The following is a 23883-nucleotide window of genomic DNA, read 5'->3' as shown; positions in this document are numbered from 1 at the left end:
TCAACATGGTTTTTGCAAATATTCTACGTCTAGCAACATTAGTTCATGAAGGATACATTAATGGACACCATACCGATGTCAAAGGGTTAATTGACTTTTTGAGATAAGGTAATTTATTCTTGGACTTTTTTCCAACCAAAAAGTCGATTGGTCGAACAATCGACTTATACAACCATAGTATGTATTTATAATGATTTTCCAACATAAAGGAACAAATCAAGATCCGCGTAACAGTTTTTATTTTCATAATTTTTTTTCTGTTAATATTCACATTTTCTGTATTGCCGGCCTTCGGCCGGGTGAAGGGACTTTTAGTTCTGGGGTGTATCGAACACCGGCTTCGCTAAAATCACTTTTTCTGTATATCAAAATTTTCTGAAGTACTGTCATATAAAATCAAAAAGGAATTTTTGGTTCACAATATTAATAAACTGTACCATATTATATATCATATTAAAGGTATTGTGAAGCACTATTCAATGATACCCATAACGATCAGTTTGTTTTCCAAATATATGAGAAATATACTATTATATGTATTGACTTTAAATTCATATAACTCTTAAACTAAAAGAGAGCAGGGAAAAATATTAACGTTTTTGTGCTTCTAATTATGAGAGCTATCAACACCAAAGAAATTATAAAAATGCAAGCTGTTTCGCTGATCTTGATTTATAACTTATGGTTATAATTGTCATAAATGTTACGGTCCCTGGTTTCCAACCTACAGGAAAGAGTTAATAATAAAAATTTTACTTAATCTGGCAACTCTAAACACAAACATATGGGCAATTTTTTGGTTGTTTACGTTTTGTTTAATTAAATGTGGCATCACTGCGATTAGTAACCTGCACGTGTTTCCAAACATTTCTTCATTCATTCTATACATTTTAGTTTGGATGTAGTTGGTTTTACGTTTGTGATTTTAATAAGAAGTTTTTTTGTTACAAAAGTTGTTAAATTTACTATTCGTGTTACTTGTAAAGGAGTTGAGTAATTTCACAATGGGTACGATGAAAACTTATGATATCGACATGTTTCCAAGTGACTTGGAATTCTCCGTTTTTACTGGAGAGGAAATCAAACGTCTCAGTGTGGTCAAGATTATTACTGGACTTACGTTCGACCCATTGGGGCATCCGCTCCCAGGTGGTTTATATGACAGTCAAATGGGTACTTTTGGTAAACGCATGGAGCCGTGTACAACATGTCTAAATATACAGGCATGCCCCGGTCACTTGGGTCACATTGAATTGAACGCCCTGGTATATAATCCATTTTTTATTAAGCTTGTGCAAAAAATGTGCAATATCTTTTGTGTGAGTTGTCAAAAAATACAGACCAAAGGTAAGTGGAGATCAAAATAATTGACAAGATTTTAGCATTTTTGATTATGTATGCGAAATATTTTACTTGCTCTTTTTAGAACACGAAACTGAAATTCTGATACTACAATTGAGACTTCTTGATGCTGGATATATTGTCGAAGCACAAGAATTGGAGATATACAAATCAGAAATTGTGTTAAACAACGTCGAAACATTAGTGAAATTGGAAAATGGCGACAATGTCCATCCTCGTATTGCTGAAATGTATCAACTACTTGAGAAGGGACAAAGTAACAAGGTGAATGTGACTAAAACTTCATGTGCCCTTCGATCAGCTATAGTTAACGCAGCACTTCAACGTCCAATTGCCAAGAGATGTATACATTGTAAAAATCCATTGCGAAATATTCGATACCTACATCGAAAACTAGTCTACTTTATGGGCATTGCTGAAATCAAAAACAAGTGAGTATAGTATAAAATATGAATACCTATTTTATATTTTAAACACGTACAACCATCTTTAAAGGTTTGAGGGTATCGAAGAATCAAGTGGTCAAAATAAAGTAATATTTGCCGATGAATGTCGCAAATTTTTGCGTCAGGTGTATGACGGCTACCCGGAGTTAATGCAACTTCTATTTCCTATCATCAAAAGTAATGCGAATTCCAACGAAAAAGATGTTTCTCCAGTTGATATATTTTTCATGGACACAATACCAGTAACTCCGCCAAAAGCTCGTCCTTCAAATATGTTACATAATCAAATTGTTGAGCATGCTCAGACGGCTCTTTATCGTAATATAATTGAAAACAACTCAGTGCTACGAGTTGTATTGAGGCACATCAAAGGGCAAGTTGACGAAATGTCTGAGGAAGCTAAGGTAAGTTTGGAATATTTGCATTCACATGTGAGATGTTTTTTTTTACTTCTGGTAAAATAACAAACTTTTCAGTTATAATATAAATGTATTACACAGTGATATTGCAAATAAATATTTGTATAAAATATTTTTTTGGTCAAAATATTGATTGCTGATGAATTTTATATAATTAGATGCATTAAAATGATACACGATAAATTATGGTTATACTGCCTGTTAAAATAAGTTTTGTATGAAAATTGTCAGTATGCATTGTGATTTTCAGATGCACGTTTAATAATGTTCTCCACTTTAAATGTAAACTTTTTTCAAATTCTTTTTTCATAGTCTTTAAGCAATTCTTTAAAATGTGCTAAAAACCCCAGTAAAATGTAATTTTCGCAATAATTCATTCTTAATACTTCCTAAATTCTAATGAATTCGCAAAAATGAAGGAAATAAAAATATCTAAGAACAGTTTTTAAATATATTTGAGATTAAAGTCTTTTTAGATTTATTATAGAAATAAAAATGTTATTAAACATACTTCTGTTTAATTTTGTTGTTAAAATTTATTTAACTTTTTTCCTAAATCTTTTAAAACATTTTGTAAACATACATATTTAAATCACAAAAAAACTATTGATTTGGTTGTTTAGTCAATTTAACACTTTTAAAAATCCGACTTCAGCTTCAGCCAATTTTTAAAATCTTGTGCATTTCAAAATTAAAATGGAATATGATCAAAATTGAATGATTCAATATCTTTTTTTTTGTGATGTATGGAATTTATGATATTATTGTTTTTACTTATGTTTAAAATGATCATTTAAAACTAATGTACAAATTTTCATGTTGTTAATTAAATGTTATATCATTAAAAAGTTGGATGCATTAATAACCATTTTGTTCTTATTTTTCTGTGCTTCATTCTACAAAATTTAATTTTCTATACTTTTAATTTAAAAATAACTTTTCTCCCGCCATAATGAGAAGTTTTGCAAAATATACCAATTTAATAAACTCTGTATTCTGTGAATTGTAAATGATATATCTGTATATTCTTTTGAAATATCTGTAGGCTGCATTCACCGGAATTAGAGGAGGAACACCATATGAAAAACTATATAATGCTTGGCAAAGTTTGCAGACATCTATAAATTTACTATTAGATGTTAATATGGCGAGAGACGCACCATCTTCAGCTGGTTTGAAACAAGTCCTGGAAAAGAAAGAGGGTCTAATACGCAAACACATGATGGGAAAACGTGTTAACTATGCAGCCCGTACTGTCATTACGCCTGATCCCAACATTAATGTAGAAGAGGTTGGAATCCCCGATATATTTGCGAAAAAATTATCTTATCCCGTACCTGTTACGCCATGGAATGTTGCAGAGTTGCGTAAAATGGTTATGAATGGACCAAATGTACATCCCGGGTAAATATTAAATTACTTGTTAATCATTTGTTCATCCCTAAGTTCAGTATTTTTATTTGTATGTTTCAGTGCCAATTATATACAAGACGAAAGAGGCTACACTACCCTAATTCCGGCTGATAATGCTGCTAAAAGGGAGAGTATGGCAAAATTACTGTTTAATTATCCTGAAAAGGGTATTAAAATTGTTCATCGTCACGTCCTAAACGGAGATGTGTTGCTTCTGAATCGTCAACCATCTCTGCATAGACCCTCAATTATGGCCCACAAAGCTCGTATTTTGCAGGGTGAAAAGACTTTCCGTCTGCACTACTCTAACTGCAAAGCCTATAATGCTGATTTTGATGGTGACGAAATGAATGCCCATTTGCCACAAAGTGAAGTAGCGCGTTCTGAAGCTTATAATTTAGGTGGGTATATTTTATCTTTAACAATAAGACGTATGTAAAGACAGTAATTTCTTATAATTTTAGTTAATGTTGCCAATAATTATTTGGTTCCTAAGGATGGCACTCCTCTGGGTGGTCTTATTCAGGATCACGTTATATCGGGTGTGAAATTGTCTTTGCGAGGACGTTTCTTCAATCGTGAAGATTACCAACAACTTGTCTTCCAAGGTTTATCCCATATTAAGAAGAATATCAAACTTTTGCCACCGACTATTATAAAACCCATACAATTGTGGTCTGGAAAACAGGTATTAATATATAGAGTTCTCTCCCAAATAGATATTTATATTTCTTTCATTATCTTAGATTTTGTCGACTATAATTATAAATCTAATACCTGAAGGTTACACCCCGATATCCTTGAATTCCGTAGCAAAAATTGGTGATAAGGTAAGAACTAAGTTTGCAACCAATACAATAACAATTGTCAGCTAATTAATATGATTCGCTTGTTCCAGCATTGGATGATTGCCAAGAATAGAAGAGCTGTCGCCGGTGGCACAGAACTAAAAGATACTCAAATGTCGGAAAGTGAAGTAATAATACGAAATGGTGAACTAATAGCCGGTGTATTAGATAAACAACAATACGGTGCCACTACATATGGTTTAATTCATTGTATGTACGAGGTTTGTGATTAGTCGTCCCTCCAATGTGCAAGAAATTGTGGTTTTTACCAATCTTTTCGATTTCATAATTCTAGCTGTACGGCGGCGATACATCCACTTGCTTGTTGACAGCTTTTACAAAAGTTTTTACATTCTTCCTGCAACGTGAAGGTTTCACCTTAGGTGTCAAAGACATTCTAGTCACCGGTGAGGCAGATACCAAAAGACGTAAAATCATACAAGAAAGCCGCGAAATAGGAGATGCTGCTTTAGCATCGGCCTTGGATTTGACAGATGTTCCCGCTTTGGATGTACTATCGGAGAAAATGGAGGAAGCTTATATCAAAGATCCTAAATTTCGTGTTGTATTAGATCGTAAATACAAAACAATGTTGGACAATTACACTAATGACATCAATAAGTATGAGTTGAATCTTTAAAATCTTATTATTCGTACAACAATATGTATTTTTCTTTGTAGAACATGTCTCCCCAATGGTTTGATAACCAAATTTCCAAGTAATAATCTACAATTAATGGTTTTATCTGGCGCTAAGGGCTCCATGGTCAACACAATGCAAATCTCTTGTATGTTGGGACAAATTGAATTGGAGGGTAAGAGACCGCCGCTTATGATATCCGGAAAATCATTGCCTAGCTTTACTTCATTTGAGACATCGCCTAAGTCTGGCGGTTACATTGATGGCCGTTTCTTAACGGGCATACAACCCCAGGACTTCTTTTTCCATTGCATGGCTGGTCGTGAGGTAAGTTCTGACAATCATTTTCGCTTTCAATCAATGTTATTATGTTTTTTTTATTTTATCCAAAACAGGGTCTTATTGATACTGCTGTGAAAACTTCTCGTTCTGGTTATTTACAACGTTGTCTCATTAAACATTTAGAGGGTCTGTCGATTAATTATGACTTGACAGTGCGTGATAGCGACAATACTGTGGTACAATACCTTTACGGAGAGGATGGTCTTGATATTTTGAAATCAAAATTCTTCGATAGCAAATTTGGTACAGCCTTCTTAACGCAAAATTCCTCAGTAATTTTACGGCCTCAAGAATTGTCGAACATTAAAAATGAGGAAGAGCTCTCTAAAGTAAATCGTCATAATAAAAAGCTCCGTTCTTGGTTAAAGAAACGCAGTAGTGCGGCAAAGGCTCACGCGAAGCACATTTCCCCATTTACGGAATTCTCTGCAGAACTTCGGAACGAAATCGAAGTGGAAAATCCCAATGAAATAAATGAAAATACTGGCAGACGTCGTATAGATGAAGCCATAGTCAAGTTGTGGCACAAGGCTGACGATGAGAGTAAAAAACTGTATCAAAAGAAATATGCCCGTTGTCCGGATCCCACAAACTCTGTTTATGGCCAAGACACAACGTTTGGGTCTGTATCGGAAAAAATTGAAAAAATCGTAGCCGACTACATTGAAAAACATCCAAATCGAAAAGATGCCGTCACCGATGTCATGTATGTTAAAAATGTTAAAGCTCTTGCAGCGCCAGGTGAACCTGTTGGTCTGCTGGCAGCGCAATCCATCGGTGAACCATCTACTCAGATGACGCTAAACACTTTTCACTTTGCCGGTCGTGGTGAAATGAACGTGACTCTGGGTATTCCACGTCTGCGAGAAATTCTTATGATGGCTTCGGCCAATATTAAAACCCCATCCATGGACATACCTATCAAAGCCAATCAAGCGAAGGCCGCTGAAAAATTGAGAATCTCTTTGAATCGCGTCACTCTTGCTGATGTTTTGCAATGTACGAAACTTTAAAATTTTAAAATCATGTCTTCGTTGGTAATGCTTTTCTAATTTCTAACCAACAGATGTGAATGTTAAAACACAATTTGTGCAACAACCTACCAGAACACAAAAATATGAATTGACTTTCCAATTTCTGCCACGTGAAGCCTATTGTGATGACTTTTGTGTGAAACCCAAGCAAATACTTAGATTTATGAGCAGCAAATTTTTCGGTGTTCTTTTCCGCGCCATCATTAAGTCTAACAAGTCAAAAGCAGTAGTGTGAGTTGTTAATCTTATCAAACAATTTGAAATGGAATCAAATCTTCTTTATTTTAGCATCGAAATGGGCGAAACGCAAAAGGACGATTCAAACAACGATGAAAAATTAGATGCCGATGATGGTGAAAACGGTTCAAGTGAAAATAATAAAAAATCCAAGTCAAATGTAACATCCAACGACAATGATAATGATTCGTCGGACGAGGAAGGGGCTAACGATGATGGAGATGATGCTACTGGTATAAAATTAAAATCGCGTAAAGTAGATGAAACTGAATACGATGATCCCGATGATGCTGATGAGCTAATGGATGGTGAGAAGGATTTGTATTCATTTGATTTTGATAATCTATTAACTTAATGTTTGCCTTTAGCTGATGATGATGAAGATGCAAATGATGATGGCTTCTTTGATACTGAAGCTGTGGAGGACAACAGCGAAGATGTAGAAAATGAAAAGGGCGATAAGAAAATTGAGAAAATCCTGGACAACGCCTTGGTAGAGAGTTATGTTTACGATGAAAAGCATTACTTGTGGGCTAAACTGACATTTAATGTAAGTATTCTTTGATATTTTTTAACAAAATGTAGTTGTCAGTCAATGTATGTCTGGGTTGGTTAACAATTCGCAAGTCATTGTTTATTGGCCTCGACCAATTTGCATCGTTATCAGACTTAAATTCGAAACAATTTTTATATAATCTCCCATATACACATCTGCACAAAATAATAGATACACCTAATTGGAAAAAATTTAAATGGCGGTAACATTGAAAATTTCCTCGCAAGCGTTAAGAATACATCATATTATTAAAATTTCTATCTGGCAATGTCATGTCAGTCAAAAATCTGGCAACTATTTGCTTTCATGTTGATTTTTAAAAACGAATTTATTTGAATTACAAAAAATTATTTGCTCATAAAAATAGATACACATCAGTAATTTGTAATTTGTTTATATACAATTTTTTTTTGTGCAATTTTTTGTTCCCATTTACGTGAAACAGTAGGTTAGGTTAGGTTTAGAAGGGTGTACACAAAGTGTACTTCCACCCAGAGACCTTGAGGTCCATTGTGATTCCCTTCGATAGAGATAGAAAAAGATAAAGATAATAGCATTAGAATAAGCAAAAAAGAAGTCCAAAATTCCGTCTGATAAAAAGAAGAAGAAAGAAAGGAAAGATTAGTCTCTTCACGGATTTGGACCTGCCGTAGAACGTCCCTTAAATAGCCACCCTATTCCCTTAATGAAACCTAGTATGTTGCTTAGTTTGCAGCCAGCAACATTACCAAGTTCATCCAGAAATCTATTTCCTAGCCATTTAAGTCTATGACCCTGTAGCATAGGGCAGTTGCACATAATGTGCTCTACTGTCTCTATCTCCTCTGCATCCCCACATACTCTACAGAAGTCCTGTGTGTCAGTGTCCCACTTTCCCTTAAAGGCTCCAATTGAGCAGTGACCGGTTATCACTCCTACTAGAATCCTGAGATTGTACCTATCCAACTCTAACAGTGTCCCAGTCGCGTTCGCATTCAGTCTTGGCCATAAGGCCCTGGACACTTTGCAATCTGTTCTACTGCACCAGGATCGATTCGTGCAGTCCCGGAATCTTTCGTAGATTACCCTGTAGTAGTGACAAATGGGTGGTCTAACAGCCCGTTCCCTAGTTTCATGGTCCAAATCGGAACCATGTCTAGCAAGTTCATCTGCTACCTCGTTACCCTGTATATCACAGTGCCCCGGCACCCAACACAATCTCACTGAGTAATGTGCCAATAGCTCCTCCAGAGCTCTCCTACAGTCCTCTACTAGGTTGGAGTGTATTAAATGACATTCCAAGGCCTTCAGTGCTGCCTGACTGTCTACATATATTGTCACTGAAGACCCCCTATTTATGTGTGTCCCTATCAACTCTGTGGCTTTCCAGATCGCGAAGATCTCTGCCTGGAAGACGCTACACTCGTTAGGGAGTCTATATGAGCGCTTGATGTCTTGGTCGACCAAATATACCCCGGCCCCCGTACCAGAATCCAAGTTCATCTGCTACCTCGTTACCCTGTATATCACAGTGCCCCGGCACCCAACACAATCTCACTGAGTAATGTGCCAATAGCTCCTCCAGAGCTCTCCTACAGTCCTCTACTAGGTTGGAGTGTATTAAATGACATTCCAAGGCCTTCAGTGCTGCCTGACTGTCTACATATATTGTCACTGAAGACCCCCTATTTATGTGTGTCCCTATCAACTCTGTGGCTTTCCAGATCGCGAAGATCTCTGCCTGGAAGACGCTACACTCGTTAGGGAGTCTATATGAGCGCTTGATGTCTTGGTCGACCAAATATACCCCGGCCCCCGTACCAGAATCCATTTTGGAACCGTCTGTGAAAACTGCGCACACATCAAACAGTTGATCGGATCCAGCCCACTTATCCCTAGTGGGGAATTCTACTGGGGGTGAAGCACCAAAGCTGAAGGTTGCGACCTTATAGTCAGAGATTCCAGATGGAGTAATGCTCTGACTAACAAGACCTGCTTCATACAGTATCATAGTGTGTCCCATCCGCAAGGATTTCACTAAGGAAGACTCAGATAGTCTGAGTAAGTTCCTTGCTGCCACACTTTCAACATATATCTCAATGGGTAGTAGATTCAGGATTATATCCAACGCCGCCTGCGGGGTGCTGCCTAGGGCACCTGTGATACCCAGACATGCACATTCTTGAGCCTTGTTGAGTATAGCCCTGTAGCTACGTTTCCTCATTGCCTCCCACCACACTGTGCAGCCATAAGTAATAATAGGTCTAACAACAGAAGTGTAGATCCAATTAACCATACTCGGTCGCAAGCCCCAGTTTTTGCCAATTGAGTTCCTACATGTATAGTAGGCATTAAGGCCCCTTTTCAATCTTTCCTGCGTATTTATTTTCCATGACAGTTTATTGTCAAGGAAGGTTCCTAAATACTTGGCTCCCCCTGATAAACTCAGCTCGACGCCGTCTAGTTTCGGCAATTTGAAGTTCTCTACCTTATACTTCCTAGTAAACAACACCAATTCTGTCTTTGATGGGTTTACACCCAGCCCGTTAGTCTTTGCCCAGGATGAGAGATCGCTAAGCGACTCCTGCATGATGTCACTGATAGTTGAGAGAAATTTTCCCTTAATCAGGATCACCACGTCATCCGCATAGGCGACTATCTTCCTACCCTTAGATTCGAAGGTCCTGAGAATAGGATTAACCGCCAGTAACCACAGTAGAGGAGAAAGAACTCCACCTTGTGGTGTACCTCTGGTAACCCGTCTTCTGATCACATCGTCCCCTAGGGTTGAATTGATAATCCTGCTTTCCAGCATTAAGATTATCCAACTCACTAGAAAGTCGTCGACCCCAAGTTCTACTAACGAGTTCCTAATTGCCTCTGTCCTGATGTTGTTAAAGGCACCTTCTATATCAAGAAACGCAGCCAAAGTATATTCCCTATGCTTCAGACTGTGCTCTATACAACCGACCACTTCATGAAGCGCACTCTCAACGGATTTACCCTTGAGGTAGGCATGTTGAGCGTTGCTAATGAGATGGGTATCTATATTGCTCCTTAGATGTAGATCTATCAGTCGTTCTAATGTCTTCAAAAGAAAAGACGATAGGCTAATAGGTCTAAAATCCTTTGGTTTCGAGTGGCTGGCCTTACCGGCCTTTGGTATGAAAACAACCTTGACCTCTCTCCACCCACGCGGCAGATACCTTCTACTGAGACAGGCCTTGAAGATATCCGCCAAGAGGAATAATGCCGTATCCGGGATATTACACAGCATCGCCGGAAATACTCCATCCGGACCCGGTGATTTATACGGGTCGAAAGATTTTACCGCCCAGGCTAGTTTTTCCCTAGTGACTATTCCCTCAATTTGTCTAGAGTCATGACTAGTTCCCTCAGGCATGTTAGCCCCCTGATCGTCAGCCCTAGTGCCTATACTTTCACAACCAGGAAAGTGTGTTTCCATAAGCAGGGAGAGTGTTTCCGAGCTAGATTCCGTCCATGAGTTATCAGCTCTTTGAATATACCCTATGACCTTAGGGTCTTTGGATAAAATTCTCCGAAATCTTGACATCTCATTGACGCTATCAACGGATTCACAAAAATTCCTCCATGAAGTCCGCTTCGCTCTTTTCAGATCTCCCTTGTATTTATTGAAGCACACCTTGTAGTTGTTCCAGTCTTCTTGTAATCCAGTGAGCTTTGCCCTATTAAAAGATTTCCTAACCGTCGACCTTTGAACTTGAAGTTCCTTAGTCCACCATTTTGGCTGTTTACGCCTACCGGGAAATTTCATTGGGCATGATGACTCATAGCTCTCATTTAATAAACGGGTGAAATTGTTCACCGTTATTTCCAAATTGAGTGGTATCAGTTCACATAAATTAAACTGCTCAAACCCAGTACGTACCTTATCATAAAAGGTTCCCCAATTTGTCCGCCTAGGATCCCTAAATGGTACCCTTAAGGACGAGTTAAAATTCAAAGTGAAGGTGATCCTACTATGATCCGAAAAGGAACAGTCCGTGGATACCCTCCAATCTCTAACGAAATTATCATCTTGGTTCGTCAAGGTCATGTCTATAACCGCCTGCCTATCTTTGTTCCTAAACGTGGGCATATTGCCCTTGTTACAGATAACTAGATTATTGACAGTTATGAAATCATAGACGCACTCACCTCTTTTATTGATATCAGCACTGCCCCATTGGCTGTGATGAGCATTTGCATCACATCCCATAACCAGGATAGCACCTCTCCTTTTTGTATACGCCGTTAGCTCCTGCACCTCATTGCCTGGTGGATCCACTGCATCATACGGCATATACACCGAAGCCAAAGTCAGCGTCCGCTCACCCCTGGTTTCCCTATTCACAACAGTGATGTCACCGCCCCTAAAAGAATGAGAAATTATTAGTTTGAGTTCTCTCCTTGCCAGGATACACGTTCTTACCTTGTCCTCAGTGGACGGGATAAATAACGTGTATCCCGCTATCCCTAACCCGCAAACCTTATTTTGGTTAATCCAAGGTTCTTGGATCAGGGCCACATCGGTCTGGGATTTGGTGAGAAAGTTTGCCAATTCTATTGAGGCCGCTTCACAATGATGCAGGTTTATCTGCACCACCAGCAGCCTCTTTGGTAGTGTCATGTTTCGAATACCGAAACCTGACAGTGCCAAAACCAAAATTGACAACCCCTTTCACCTTGTCCAAAATCTCGAGGGATTTACGATCCACTGCGAACCGGAAATCCCTCCCGTTGTTCTCCTTACACACCATGGAGGCTACCGCCTTCCATTGGTCTATAGGGAGATCAACATTCTGTTTTTTCAACAGTGCCAATATGGTTTCCACCGGTCTTACGGGTGGAGGAATCCATACTGTCACTATTGACCTTAATGGTAACTCTGAAGCGCGTATCACTTCAAGTTTTAAGGCTGGATTAAGGTCGCCAAGTTTCCCAACTACGGTCCTTAAAAATTCAAATGAATTTTTATTTCCGCAGTTTATGACCTTGACTCCCTTAGCCCAGTCAGCACCTTTAAAAGATACGTCTTCAGAGCTACCACTATGGAAAGCCATCTCATCCAAGAGTCTAGCCTCAAGCAGCTGCCATTGATCGGTACTGATCTTCCCATCCGGATCATTCCGATCAATAATCGCTGCCTGAAGATATACATCCTGACTCAGGGACTTCTTTAGCTTCTTTGTTGACGAGGAAGGCTGGTCGTCCCCAGATCTAGCCCTCTTAATGGTCTCCTTTTGGTTACCCTTAAGAGTGCTAGACGGGGTTACGCCAGCATTCCCCGAAGCCTTGCTGCATCCTGGTGCCTTCGATGACGAGGTTTGAGGACCACCGGAGCCGTTTCCCTTAATGTTACCCATACGGGCACCCTTAAGAGAATCGGCCGGAGGATTCTTCATTCCCTTCGCACCTGACCCCATTATGGGAGGCTTCTTGTTACCATCCACAGTTCTAGCCGAAGCACCGATTTGTAGGATGGTAGAAGAGCCCCCCTCCTTAGTTGTTACCGCACTGCTAGTGGTTGGAGCTGTCGACCTTATACCCTTTAGGGTGTCAGCCAGATCGACAGCAGCTACCACTTGCTGCTCAACAGGAGAAGACTCTCCCAAGAGTACACTAACAGGGCCGTAGATTCTTTCAAATCTAGCGACGTCCTGTCTGTGCTTCTTGAGAAGGTACTTCTCCTTTGCAGTTAATGACCCAGGATCTCTCTTTCCCATCTTTGCCAGAAAGGCTAGAGATTTCCTAGTGCCATTTTTTGCCCTATCCTCTTTCGTTCGGCCTGGCTTATCAGTGTCTCGTGGAGTGGCATTAGGCAACTCCTCCACGGCGGCCTGCCGAACAAGATTGGCGACCTTAGCGCCATGTGGATCATCTTCTGCCGAACGGCTCCTTTGGTTATCCTTGTCACTAGCAGTGGGAGGGGATGTTTACGTGAAACAGTAAGTATAATTTAAATTTTAGCAACAATTTTATAAAAAATAGGACTCTTTTGAAGAAAATGGGACGAAATCATCATTGTACCGAAGATGAGAAAAAAATTGTTCAAACGATGAGAAATCAAGGAAAATCATTACGGGAAATAGCAAAGAGCATAGGAAGATCTTTACATTTTGTCCAAAATGCTTTATCTAAAAAACAAAAAAGAGAAACTCGCGGTAGACCAAAGAAAACCAGTCCAGAAACAGATAGGCGGATCGTCCTTATGGTTAAAAAAGACCCTTTCATATCATCGAAAGCTATTTCTGCGGAGCTATGTAACGAAATCAGTCCACAAACAGTTCGTCGTCGTCTTTTACAAGCTAAATTGCCGGGAAGAATTGCCAGAAAAGTGCCACTAATGCGCCAAAAAAATATCAAGACAAGATTAGAATTTGCTAAAGAGCACTTACAATGGTCCGGGTGTGAAGGCGAAAAAAAATGGAGAAATATTTTATGGAGCGACGAAACAAAAATAAATTTGTTTGGAAACGACTGCCAAAGAAATGTACGCCGACCAAAAGGAAAAGAATTCCACGTTAAATTTACAAAAAAGACGGTAAAACATGGCGGGGGAAACATAATGGTTTGGGGTTGCTTTTCATGGAATGGTGTTGGTCCGATATTCCGAATAGAAGATACCATGAATGCTAGTGGGTATAGAGACATATTGGAAAACGTAATGCTTCCATATGCATCGGAAAATATGCCATTAATATGGACATTCCAGCAGGACAACGACCCAAAACATAGTTCAATATTAGTTAAAAACTGGTTCTTGGAGAATAACGTACCTGTTTTAAGCTGGCCCAGCCAATCCCCTGATTTAAACCCAATAGAAAACTTGTGGAGTGAATTAAAGATAAGGCTTTCGAAGGAAGTTTTCAAAAATAAAGACGATTTATGGGAGAAAACGCAAAAAATATGGTACGAGATTCCATTGGAGAAGTGTCAGAACTTGATATCCAGTATGCCCAGAAGAGTGGAGAAAGTTTTACAAAACAAAGGTGGATATACTGGATACTAGCTTTACTTTAATAATAAACTAATTTTTTTAAGATAAAATTTATTAGCTTTTGTTTAATAAGAATTTTTAAAAATGTATCTATTATTATGAGCACCAAATTTTTCGAAATTTAAGAAATTTAATTTACTTTATAATATTTATTATTAATTATGAAATATTTTGTTTTTGTTTTTTACTCTCCTTTTAACTATAAATAAAAATCGACTGAATTTTTTTTATAATTTTACAATATACCATTATTTTTTTTCGTTTTTAAAAAAAAAATGTTGGTGTATCTATTATTTTGAGCAGATGTGTATATATTATTCGTTGTTATGAATTTTATGAAGATCGGTCGATAATTGGTCATAGTTCCAATATAGGGACAACATACAAAAAATACATTAACCTACATACATAGATATCTAAAAAAATATCGATATCGAACCAACATATTTCAAAGACAAGAATATCTGTTCGTAATTGCCATTGCTCTTATATAAGGTCCTCTTTTAAGAATCACTATATTACCCATAAAACTCATATCGCACTCGTTCAACAATACTGTGTTAACTCAAAATTTTAAAATTTTTAGTAGAGGGCAAAAACTGTTTGTGATTACATTTTAAGAGAATTTGAAAATCCAAATACATCATAGTAAGCAAATTCCATTTGAAAATATATTTACATTGTTTTTCTTTAAAATTTTAGCAATTATTGCAAAATAAATCTAGTTTTTGAGTTACTGCCACATTTTCCCCATTTAGGAATTTCGGTGTTTGAAAACAAAGAATGGCAACATTAGTGATGCCATTAACTTAAGGACATTTAGATCTATATTACTTCCAAATTTTATTGTGATGTCTGTAACTGTTCAAATTTTACATTAATTCAAAGTTTTTATTTTTCTTGATTGAAAATCACCATTTTGAAATATTGTTAGTTTTTAAGGTAACTGACCTCCGAAAAAAAAAACAAAATTAATTCATTTTACGAAAATGTCAATCTTAAAGTCATAAGGTTTCCACCGATATCAAAAACTTATATAAAAAGTTTATATTTACTCTTCAGAAGCTAAACAAACAAAGTGATGCGCTCGGATCATACCGATAATGATTTGCCCATTCTTCGTTATTCCAGCACAATAGAGAAGTATACACTCGAACATACATTTTTAACAAATTATTTTGTTTTAGAGTCAAAAAATATTAAAAAACTACAAAGTGATTTTTGACAGCTATTTAGAGTACCTAGATATGTTCAGATTGCATTCATATGTTCACAAGAGTTATTCAGATTTACCGTAGCTACAACCATAGAGAAACATAGAGCGGAAACTAGAGAAAAACTCAAACAAAAAAATTACTCAAAATAATCACACATACTAGTGTTGTTTTTGTTTTCACATAGTTTTTTCTACTAATACATTCTCACCACATAGGTTTCTGACAACTGAGTTAGGTCTTTGACAGCAGAGTTTCCGCTCTATGGCTACAACTTTGCTAAATATTGTTAGTGAAAAATTAGGAGTCCCTGGAAGTTATTCTAAAAAAAGTAAAAAAAAATTCTTCCTATATTTTTTCAACAAAAGTGCACGAAAAAGCTATTTTTTGGAAAACAATTTTAATAAAATTTATTTGGCGGACTCTTAGCTATATTATTGTCATATAAAGTTAAGCCGTATCACAAAGTCTGAATTGGCTGTTAACCAAAAACTGATGACACATTTTTTATAGGCCCCACTGATTTTCAGAAACTTTGGGGACCCATATTGAAAGAAATAGATTGTTATGAACACTAGTATATCCATTAGAGTGACTAGTATATCCATTAGAGTGTCATGATCTTGTGTTTTTCCAAAAGTCTTCATTTGTTGCATAGTGTTATTTTTAACTTGAATAAAGGCTCAATTCAAAATAATAAATTTTTTTTATGAAAATTTACGATGTATTTCTATTTAAATTCTTGTATTAACTCAAAATAATACCTTTTTGTTGATACAAGGTAGTCACAATTATCACGAAAATGGTCTCAAATGTGGTTTTCAAGATGAAAGAGTAATCGGAAAACGTTGAAATATTTCAGTAGATATTGATGTTGTTAGTTGATTTCTTGCAAAAAGTGAATTTTTAAAAATTTTGAGTTAATACAGTATTGTTGAACGAGTGCGATATGTATTTTTAATACACTTTTTATACTATTTTCATTTATAAGAAAAAATATTTGGCGCAGAAGGCTAATGTAAATCATTTATTAAAAATATATGTATGTAAATAGTTAAATAGCACATGTTATTTTTGTTATATAACTTGTAAGATAGCTATATTCAGCTGTGCCGAATCCTATGTACCCTACACCAAATTATACTTATGTTGTGTGAACAACATTATTTCTGAAAATTGTATTATAATAAAAAATATGCGTGAAACAAATTGTATGTTAATTAATGACTTATTAATTCAAATGATTAAAAATAGATTTGTTTATATCTCAGGCATTCGTTGGCCGATTTTCCCGAATTTAAATAGCAACCGAACCTGGACAATATCGAATAGATTGATGTATGCATCATGTATACTTCGCTATCTATAATGATCCAGAATATATATACAAACTTATATATACCCTTATAGTTCCTGCTGACGGGTATTTACTGCGTAGAATAAATTATACTTTATTTTAATATAAACTATATATTTATTATACCCCTTACCATGAGTGGCAAGGGTATACATATAAAAGTGTGTCATTCCCTTTGTAATTTCTACATTTAACATTTGCGACCCGACAAAGCAAATATATTTTGGATCGTTAACCGATGTTTTATTTAAATACATATCAATGGATTAGTGAGATGTCAACAGTTGAAAATTTTAACTATATGTAATTTTACCTATTATAAATTGCGTAAACTTATATTTCAGCGCTAAACCCCAATAGCAAACACTGAATATGGATATTAGAGTTACAGCCGATTTTTTTTTTAGATTTCAAAGAGTGCCGGTTCGAATATTGTGACACTAGGCCTAAATGTTAAGTGCTGAAAATTTGAGCCAAATCGGGCAACGATTTCTGGACTCGCATCGAGGTCAAAGTTCAGATATATGCAAAATTATACTATTTATATGGAATAAATAGGTGAAACTGTTAACTTTCTGCATTGTTTTCTAGAAATATGTAGATTTATTTATATTAATGAATATTACATTAAAAATATTAAAATCGGCTCAAAAATATACATATAACATTTCGCTATCTTTTCATTACATATTCCACATATTGAAAAATTTTACCTTTGACCTTCACGATTTAAGGTTATCGTTTTCCGATTTTAGTAATACTTTCAGACCATATTTAAAATTAAAAGGACTATAATATTATGAATAGGTTTTACTTAAAATTTATAACATTAAGGAAATTGGGCTCATTCGCCTAAAATCGCTTGAAAATCGCAAAATTTAAATCGCAGGTACGGAAAACTGTAAGAGGTATTGACATAATTTTTTTATATTTTTTCCCCCTATTTTGATCTCAATAAATCCCAATGTGATGATCAACAAAATTCTGAAATTTGTTAAACAAAATTTTTAAAAATTTGGAAATGGAGATTTGAAACGGCCGTTAAAAAATTTTTTTTTTTGGCCATACCTGCGATTAGGTTAACGGTATCCTACGAAGACAAAAACTCATACACAAGTAAATACGGACATATTTTAAATAAAAATTAGCTTTTATTTAAATTTTTCTTGAAATACATATGTTAATTTTTTCCTAAATTTTTTGTTTTTTCCTAATTTTTTTTTTTAAAGTAATATTCATTAATATAAATAAATCTACATATTTCTAGAAAACAATGCAGAAAGTTAACGAGTTTCACCTATTTATTCCATATACATAAATAGTAAAATTTGACATATATCTGAACTTTGACCTCGATGGTCCAGAAATCGTTGTCCGATTTGGCTCAAATTTTCAGAATTTAACTTTTAGGCCTAGTTAAATATTCCACCCGGCACTCTTCAAAATTTTAACAAAAAAATTTTCCCATACAACTGATTGTCACTCTAATGGATATAATAGTGTGCATAACAATCTATTTCTTTCAATTCTCATATTATTAGGTGGAGGGTGTTTATGATTCGGCACAGCCGAATAAAGTAATTTATCTCCAAACTTATTTTGCTTTCAGGCATCCTACCGCCATGTATGAATGCCATCAAAACTAGTGTTAAATGAAAGCTTCAATTTAGCTTGTTAACAAAATATTGTGGGCAAATATGCTTTTTCGAAGGCTAAACTTTTAATTTACTGTAATGATGCAATATTACAGCATTTACGAACGCACCCTGCAGGGATTACGAACGAAAGTAGTGAATTGGATCAACACAGCTTTGGGAAGACCTAGAGAAAGGTTCAGAGATGCACCTTGCTTGGTATCACCGAAGCCAGAAGCATACCGCATGTGGCTATGGATTTCATTCTGCATCTACTAGCCAGCCATTAAGGAGTACGTGATGGGAATGGCTATGAGTGGTTTATTTAAGTAGCATGAGTCAACTAGTAGTGTAGTGTTTTCCAAGCGGAGATACTGGCGATTTGGAAAGCCATAGATTTTGTAGTGGAAAACGTCACCTGGGGACATAAGATGACTTTCTACGTAGATAGTGAAAGTCAAAGGCAAAACGGTGAAACCAACACTCAACTATTACCACAGGATTGTAATGGAGATTTTGCTCCCGATTAAGCACAGGTACCAGAAAACGACTGGACCTGGATAAGCGTAGCCTTAGAGTGATCGTGGATATGATCACGGGTCATTGCCAAGGGCTAGGAGGAATAGGTGGGTCAATAGCACTCCAGACATCTGTAGGAGACGAGGAGCTGGAGACATATTCGGCTTCATTAAGGGATTTTAGATATTCATGTTATGATTTTGGGAGGACAGTTCTTTTTTTTATTATTCTCCAGGTGAATTGTCCTATGGAATCCTCTGGGATTATTATCTAGCTCTTTATCTATCTATATAAATATATATTTCTTATTTCTCCATATCTACCTAATTGTATTTGTACACAAATCTTCTAAACTAAATAACATAAGTCTCAATGTGTATATCTTAAGAATCATTTATCCTTTTAACAGACATATGATTAATTGTCCGCCTTTTCTCTTTATTCCAGCTTGATATGAAATACAAACAGCCTAATATTTCATCGATCATTAAAGAGTTGGTTCAAAAGACTGTAATTCATCAAGTGGATAAGATCAAGCGTGCTATCATTTATAAGGGTAACCAGGATGAACAGACTCTTAAAACAGATGGCATAAATATTGTGGAAATGTTCAAACACAATACAATCCTTGATATAAATCGTCTCTATTCGAACGACATACATGCCATTGCTCGTACATATGGCATTGAAGCTGCTGGCCAAGTGATTGTACAGGAAGTAACGAATGTTTTCAAAGTGTATGGTATTACAGTGGATCGACGCCACTTATCGCTTATAGCTGATTACATGACATTTGATGGGACATTCCAACCACTGTCCCGAAAGGGCATGGAGCATTCTTCCTCACCTCTTCAACAGATGTCGTTTGAATCATGTTTACAGTTTTTGAAAAATGCTGCGGCCGCAGGTTACGGTGATGAATTAAATTCACCATCCAGTCGATTGATGGTTGGTTTGCCAGTTAAAAATGGTACAGGTGCCTTTGATCTGTTAACAAAAATATGCTAAAAGTGTTTTTTTTTTAATTTACAATAAATATGTTGTATATATAATGTAGCAGATATAAAAAATGTTTGTTTTTTATTTGGTCAATTCAACTAATATGCAGGTATAAATATAAATTTAAGTACACTCTTATGTTAACCTGAATCTTCAGAGCTGTCAGAATATGCCGCTAACATTGATAAACTGCCAACGGTAGAACCACCACTACCTTTCGAGGCGGTTAAATTGTCACTATTATTAGACTTTATTTCATTTGATGTGCTGGATTTTATACATTCATTTGCTTTTGGCTTCACTACAACAAGAGGTTGTTTACGCTTCACTAAATTATTTAACATTTTGTTTTTTTGTTGAGCTCCTGTTGAAATCGTTGATGCTTTGCTGGTCCCCACAATACTATCTTCATTTGTTTTAACTTGTTTGGCTGGTTTTGGTTCTACAAATATTTCATCCTTTATTTCTTCGATTATTTCCTCAGCAATGATTTTCTTACTTGAATTCTGTTTGAATTGTATTGATCTAAATTAGAAAGCGGAAATATGTTAATAATTCATTTTATTATTAATTTACACGTGTGACTTGTATTTTTACGCAGGGTTTCATCAAATTTTATTGTGATTGTTGGTTTACGTGGTAGTTCAATACGTGCGAACAATCAAGTAGAGTCGAAGGGACCCCGTTTTGATCCTCGTTTACATCGCAATGTATCTAAAATGTGCACAAAAAGTCGTGCTTGCTAGACAATTTGCATGCTTGCCTAACGTCGAGTGTCCCGTTAATACTGCCAGCAACCTTGATATATCCGTTCTATTCCGGCTTATCAGTTGCATAGTACGTTTTTCGTTAACATATATGGCCACATCAACTTGGATACCCTACATGTGTCTAAATTACGACATCTCTTTTCAGCCTTTGTAAGAAAGTATCTGAGGATGATACCTTTAATAGTCCCCAGTGGAATTGCTACTGAGACCGCATTGGAGATATCTAAGGCAGATACCATTCTGGCTAGTTCGTCTGCTGTTCATTACCGTAGTGGGCCCTGTGCGCAGGTACCCAAACCAAAGTAATGTCAGAGAATTCCTACATTGCCTAACTAGTGAATATAAAGTTGTGTAGGCATTCAGTGAGAGAAGTGCCGCCTGACTGTCGACAAAAACGCCTATATTGCCGTGGGTAATACTACATGCTCATAAGATCATGTAGTGTATTACAAAATGTCATGATTGCAAAAATTTCCGCCTGGAAAACACTACACTCGTTCGGAAGACGATTACCGGAGCCAAAAATAATTGCGGGAGTATGTTTTTTTAAACCATTTATAACACTTTTTGTGTCTCTTCTGTAAAATTTTAAAAAGTGATGATAGGCCCTTCTCATTTCATGCGACGATATGTATGTATGAAAAAATACTGCTATTTTGTCACACAGTGCAAGTAGTGATCAAGTAAACTTACTTCACGTATTCTTCATCTTCCCGTTCTTGTCTTTCAAGGCGTTCTCTTTCCGTTTCTTTACTATTGTATTGCTGTAACATGGTATCATAGTCGACAGTATGTTGACGTCGATTCAAGTCCCTCAGTTCCTCTAATGACTCAAGCATTTCAATTTCATTTCTCGACTGCTGTGTTCGATTCTCTAATAGTTTCATGGGATTATTGGCTTCCTCTTCACGTAACTCATCCTCTTCTCGGCGGGCTTGTTCTTCTGCCATTTTCAATGCCATAAAGTTCCTAGTAGCACCAGCCTCAATTTCATAATCCGTATTTTGAGGGTCAGTTTTAAATGAAATTTCCTGTAGGCAACGTGTGCACTTTATGTAAAAACGGTAAATCCGTATTCCCAAATACGTCTCATTTTCAACATCCTCCTTACGAGCATTAAATTTTTTACCCTTATAAATGTATTCTCCACATGTTTTACACCTCATATTGAATGGAGCCATCAAACGTACTGTATACTGTCGGTTCTTGGCCAATTTCATGCGAGGTATTTTTGATGGATCAAAATCCGGGGGATAGTATTTCTAAAAATTAGGATGTCATTCAATTATTATACTTTTTTAAATATTGTTATATTCTACTTACATTTAAAACCTTTCGTTCCGACATTGCTCTTTAAAATATACTCTACTAAAAAGCTGGTTAAAAAATTAAAAAAAAATGCAAACGTTTCGCGGAAATTTATTCTATGATAAATAAAAACAATTGGACTTCAATGACGATGTCTTAAAAATAACGCCGTCAAAAGTATGTTTTAATTACTGTTGCCAGGTCTGTCGATTTTTGGGAAAAAAATTTCGACGAATTTCATCTGGCAATTATGGTTTTAAAGGTGTAGCCATATCTGTTTAATATTGTTACGAATTTGCACTAGCAATTTGAATTTAACGGTTGGTAGCAACTGCCAGCAGCATTCGTCGTGTTTATAAACATTTCCATCAGTAGAAGCTTCTACTTATTAGGGTTCTATAGCTGAAACAAAAAGTCGACTTTTCGACCTTTCGACTTTTTCCGTTTTTTAAAATCTCGACTTTTCGAACTTTCGACTTTTGGTAATTTATAAAAAGTCGACTTTGTAAAACTTGTACATATGTGCAAATCCTGCGTGAAGAGCGTTTCATTCGTACACGTTTTCATATTTAAATATGAACATTTTTTGGTTTTTCAAATAAGATAACTCCAACTATACGCTATAATAAGATTAGAGTGCAATTTCAAATGGCATAATTGCCATTGCCATTTCTTGCGAAATAATTGATCGCAAAGTTTTGTGACGCACGTTTAGGGTTTGGGGTTTCCCGTATAATTTTATTTCCCGGGAAACGGGAATGAAAAATTTCATTTCCCGGGATGGTTTTTCAAATAAGATAACTCCAACGTGTACTATACGCTATAATAAGATTAAAGTGCAATTTCAAATGGCATAATTGCCATTGCCATTTCTTGCGAAATAATTGATCGCAAAGTTTTGTGTCGCACGTTTAGGGTTTGGGGTTTCCCGGATAATTTTTCATTCCCGTTTCCCGGGAAGAAAAATAAGTAAAAAAGATTATTATTTTACAAAATTGTTTCATTTTATTTAAAGAAAATTAAAAACAAATCATTACGATTCAATTCTACTAACATAAAACAAAAAAATGTTGGATAAAATGTTTGTTACTATAAAATTAAATATTAGCGATATTCTTGATGTAGAGCTCTTGTCCTGGTAATAGAGAAAAAGAGCAATTAAGTGTCACAAAATTTTATAAAATGTGAATGTAATTTACTGTCGATCAATATTTTAATTGCATTTGAAATGCAGTTTTTAGCTTCATTCTTTTAATTTTTCTGTTATACATATTTTTTATTATATTTTTTTTATAAAAGCTCTGTTCAATAACTAAAAGTTGTTACTAGTTAGTAACAATTGTTACTGGAAAAGCGATCATTAACTCAAAAAACTTGCAAGTAGAGAAAAAATCAAGAGCGTATAAATTTTAGAGAGTGTTCTCTCGTTGCAAACTATTACAAATTCTATTTGAAACTCGTAATAGTTAGCAGCTTATATTTCAAATGTTTTGTATTATTGTTTATTTATTTACAATTTTATTTTTGTGGTGAAAAAATGTCAAAAAAAGAATTATCAATAAAATTGAAGAAAATGTGAGTATTTATACATTTTAAAAGGAATAAAATGAGAAAATTGTGTGTATAAAACAATTGTTACTGGAAAAGCGTTCATTTACTTTTTACTATTATTGAGAATTTAAAAGAGTAATTTTGTAAATTTTGATTTTATTCTCTCGTTGCAAGTATTTACTGGGAAAGTAAATGAACAGACCTAAAATAAATTTTAAAATAAAATTTAATTCA

General features: G+C 35.8%; 2 protein-coding genes across 2 annotated transcripts; one reads left to right on the top strand and one right to left on the bottom strand.

Annotated features, from left to right (window-relative positions):
- Nucleotides 1-889: 889 nt before the first annotated feature.
- RpI1 (RNA polymerase I subunit RpI1) lies at nt 890-20077 on the top strand. The gene is made up of 15 exons (XM_065514256.1): nt 890-1347; nt 1427-1793; nt 1858-2212; nt 3273-3631; nt 3701-4041; nt 4105-4328; nt 4387-4470; nt 4539-4709; nt 4784-5109; nt 5170-5455; nt 5524-6469; nt 6537-6735; nt 6793-7049; nt 7110-7291; nt 19469-20077. Exons 1-15 carry the CDS (start codon nt 1005-1007, stop codon nt 20027-20029), a joined length of 5001 nt encoding a protein of 1666 aa, XP_065370328.1. The 5' UTR covers nt 890-1004; the 3' UTR covers nt 20030-20077.
- On the bottom strand, nt 20071-22243 carry LOC135962364 (splicing factor YJU2). The gene is made up of 3 exons (XM_065514257.1): nt 22114-22243; nt 21484-22052; nt 20071-20545 (listed from the first exon to the last, which is right to left on the bottom strand). Exons 1-3 carry the CDS (start codon nt 22135-22137, stop codon nt 20161-20163), a joined length of 978 nt encoding a protein of 325 aa, XP_065370329.1. The 5' UTR covers nt 22138-22243; the 3' UTR covers nt 20071-20160.
- Nucleotides 22244-23883: the final 1640 nt, after the last annotated feature.

The sequence above is a fragment of the Calliphora vicina genome, chromosome 5, assembly GCF_958450345.1.
Source record: "Calliphora vicina chromosome 5, idCalVici1.1, whole genome shotgun sequence".
Classification (NCBI taxonomy): Eukaryota; Metazoa; Arthropoda; class Insecta; order Diptera; family Calliphoridae; genus Calliphora; species Calliphora vicina.
Note: the sequence above shows the minus strand (reverse complement) of the source record. Positions and strands in the feature narration are given on the sequence as shown.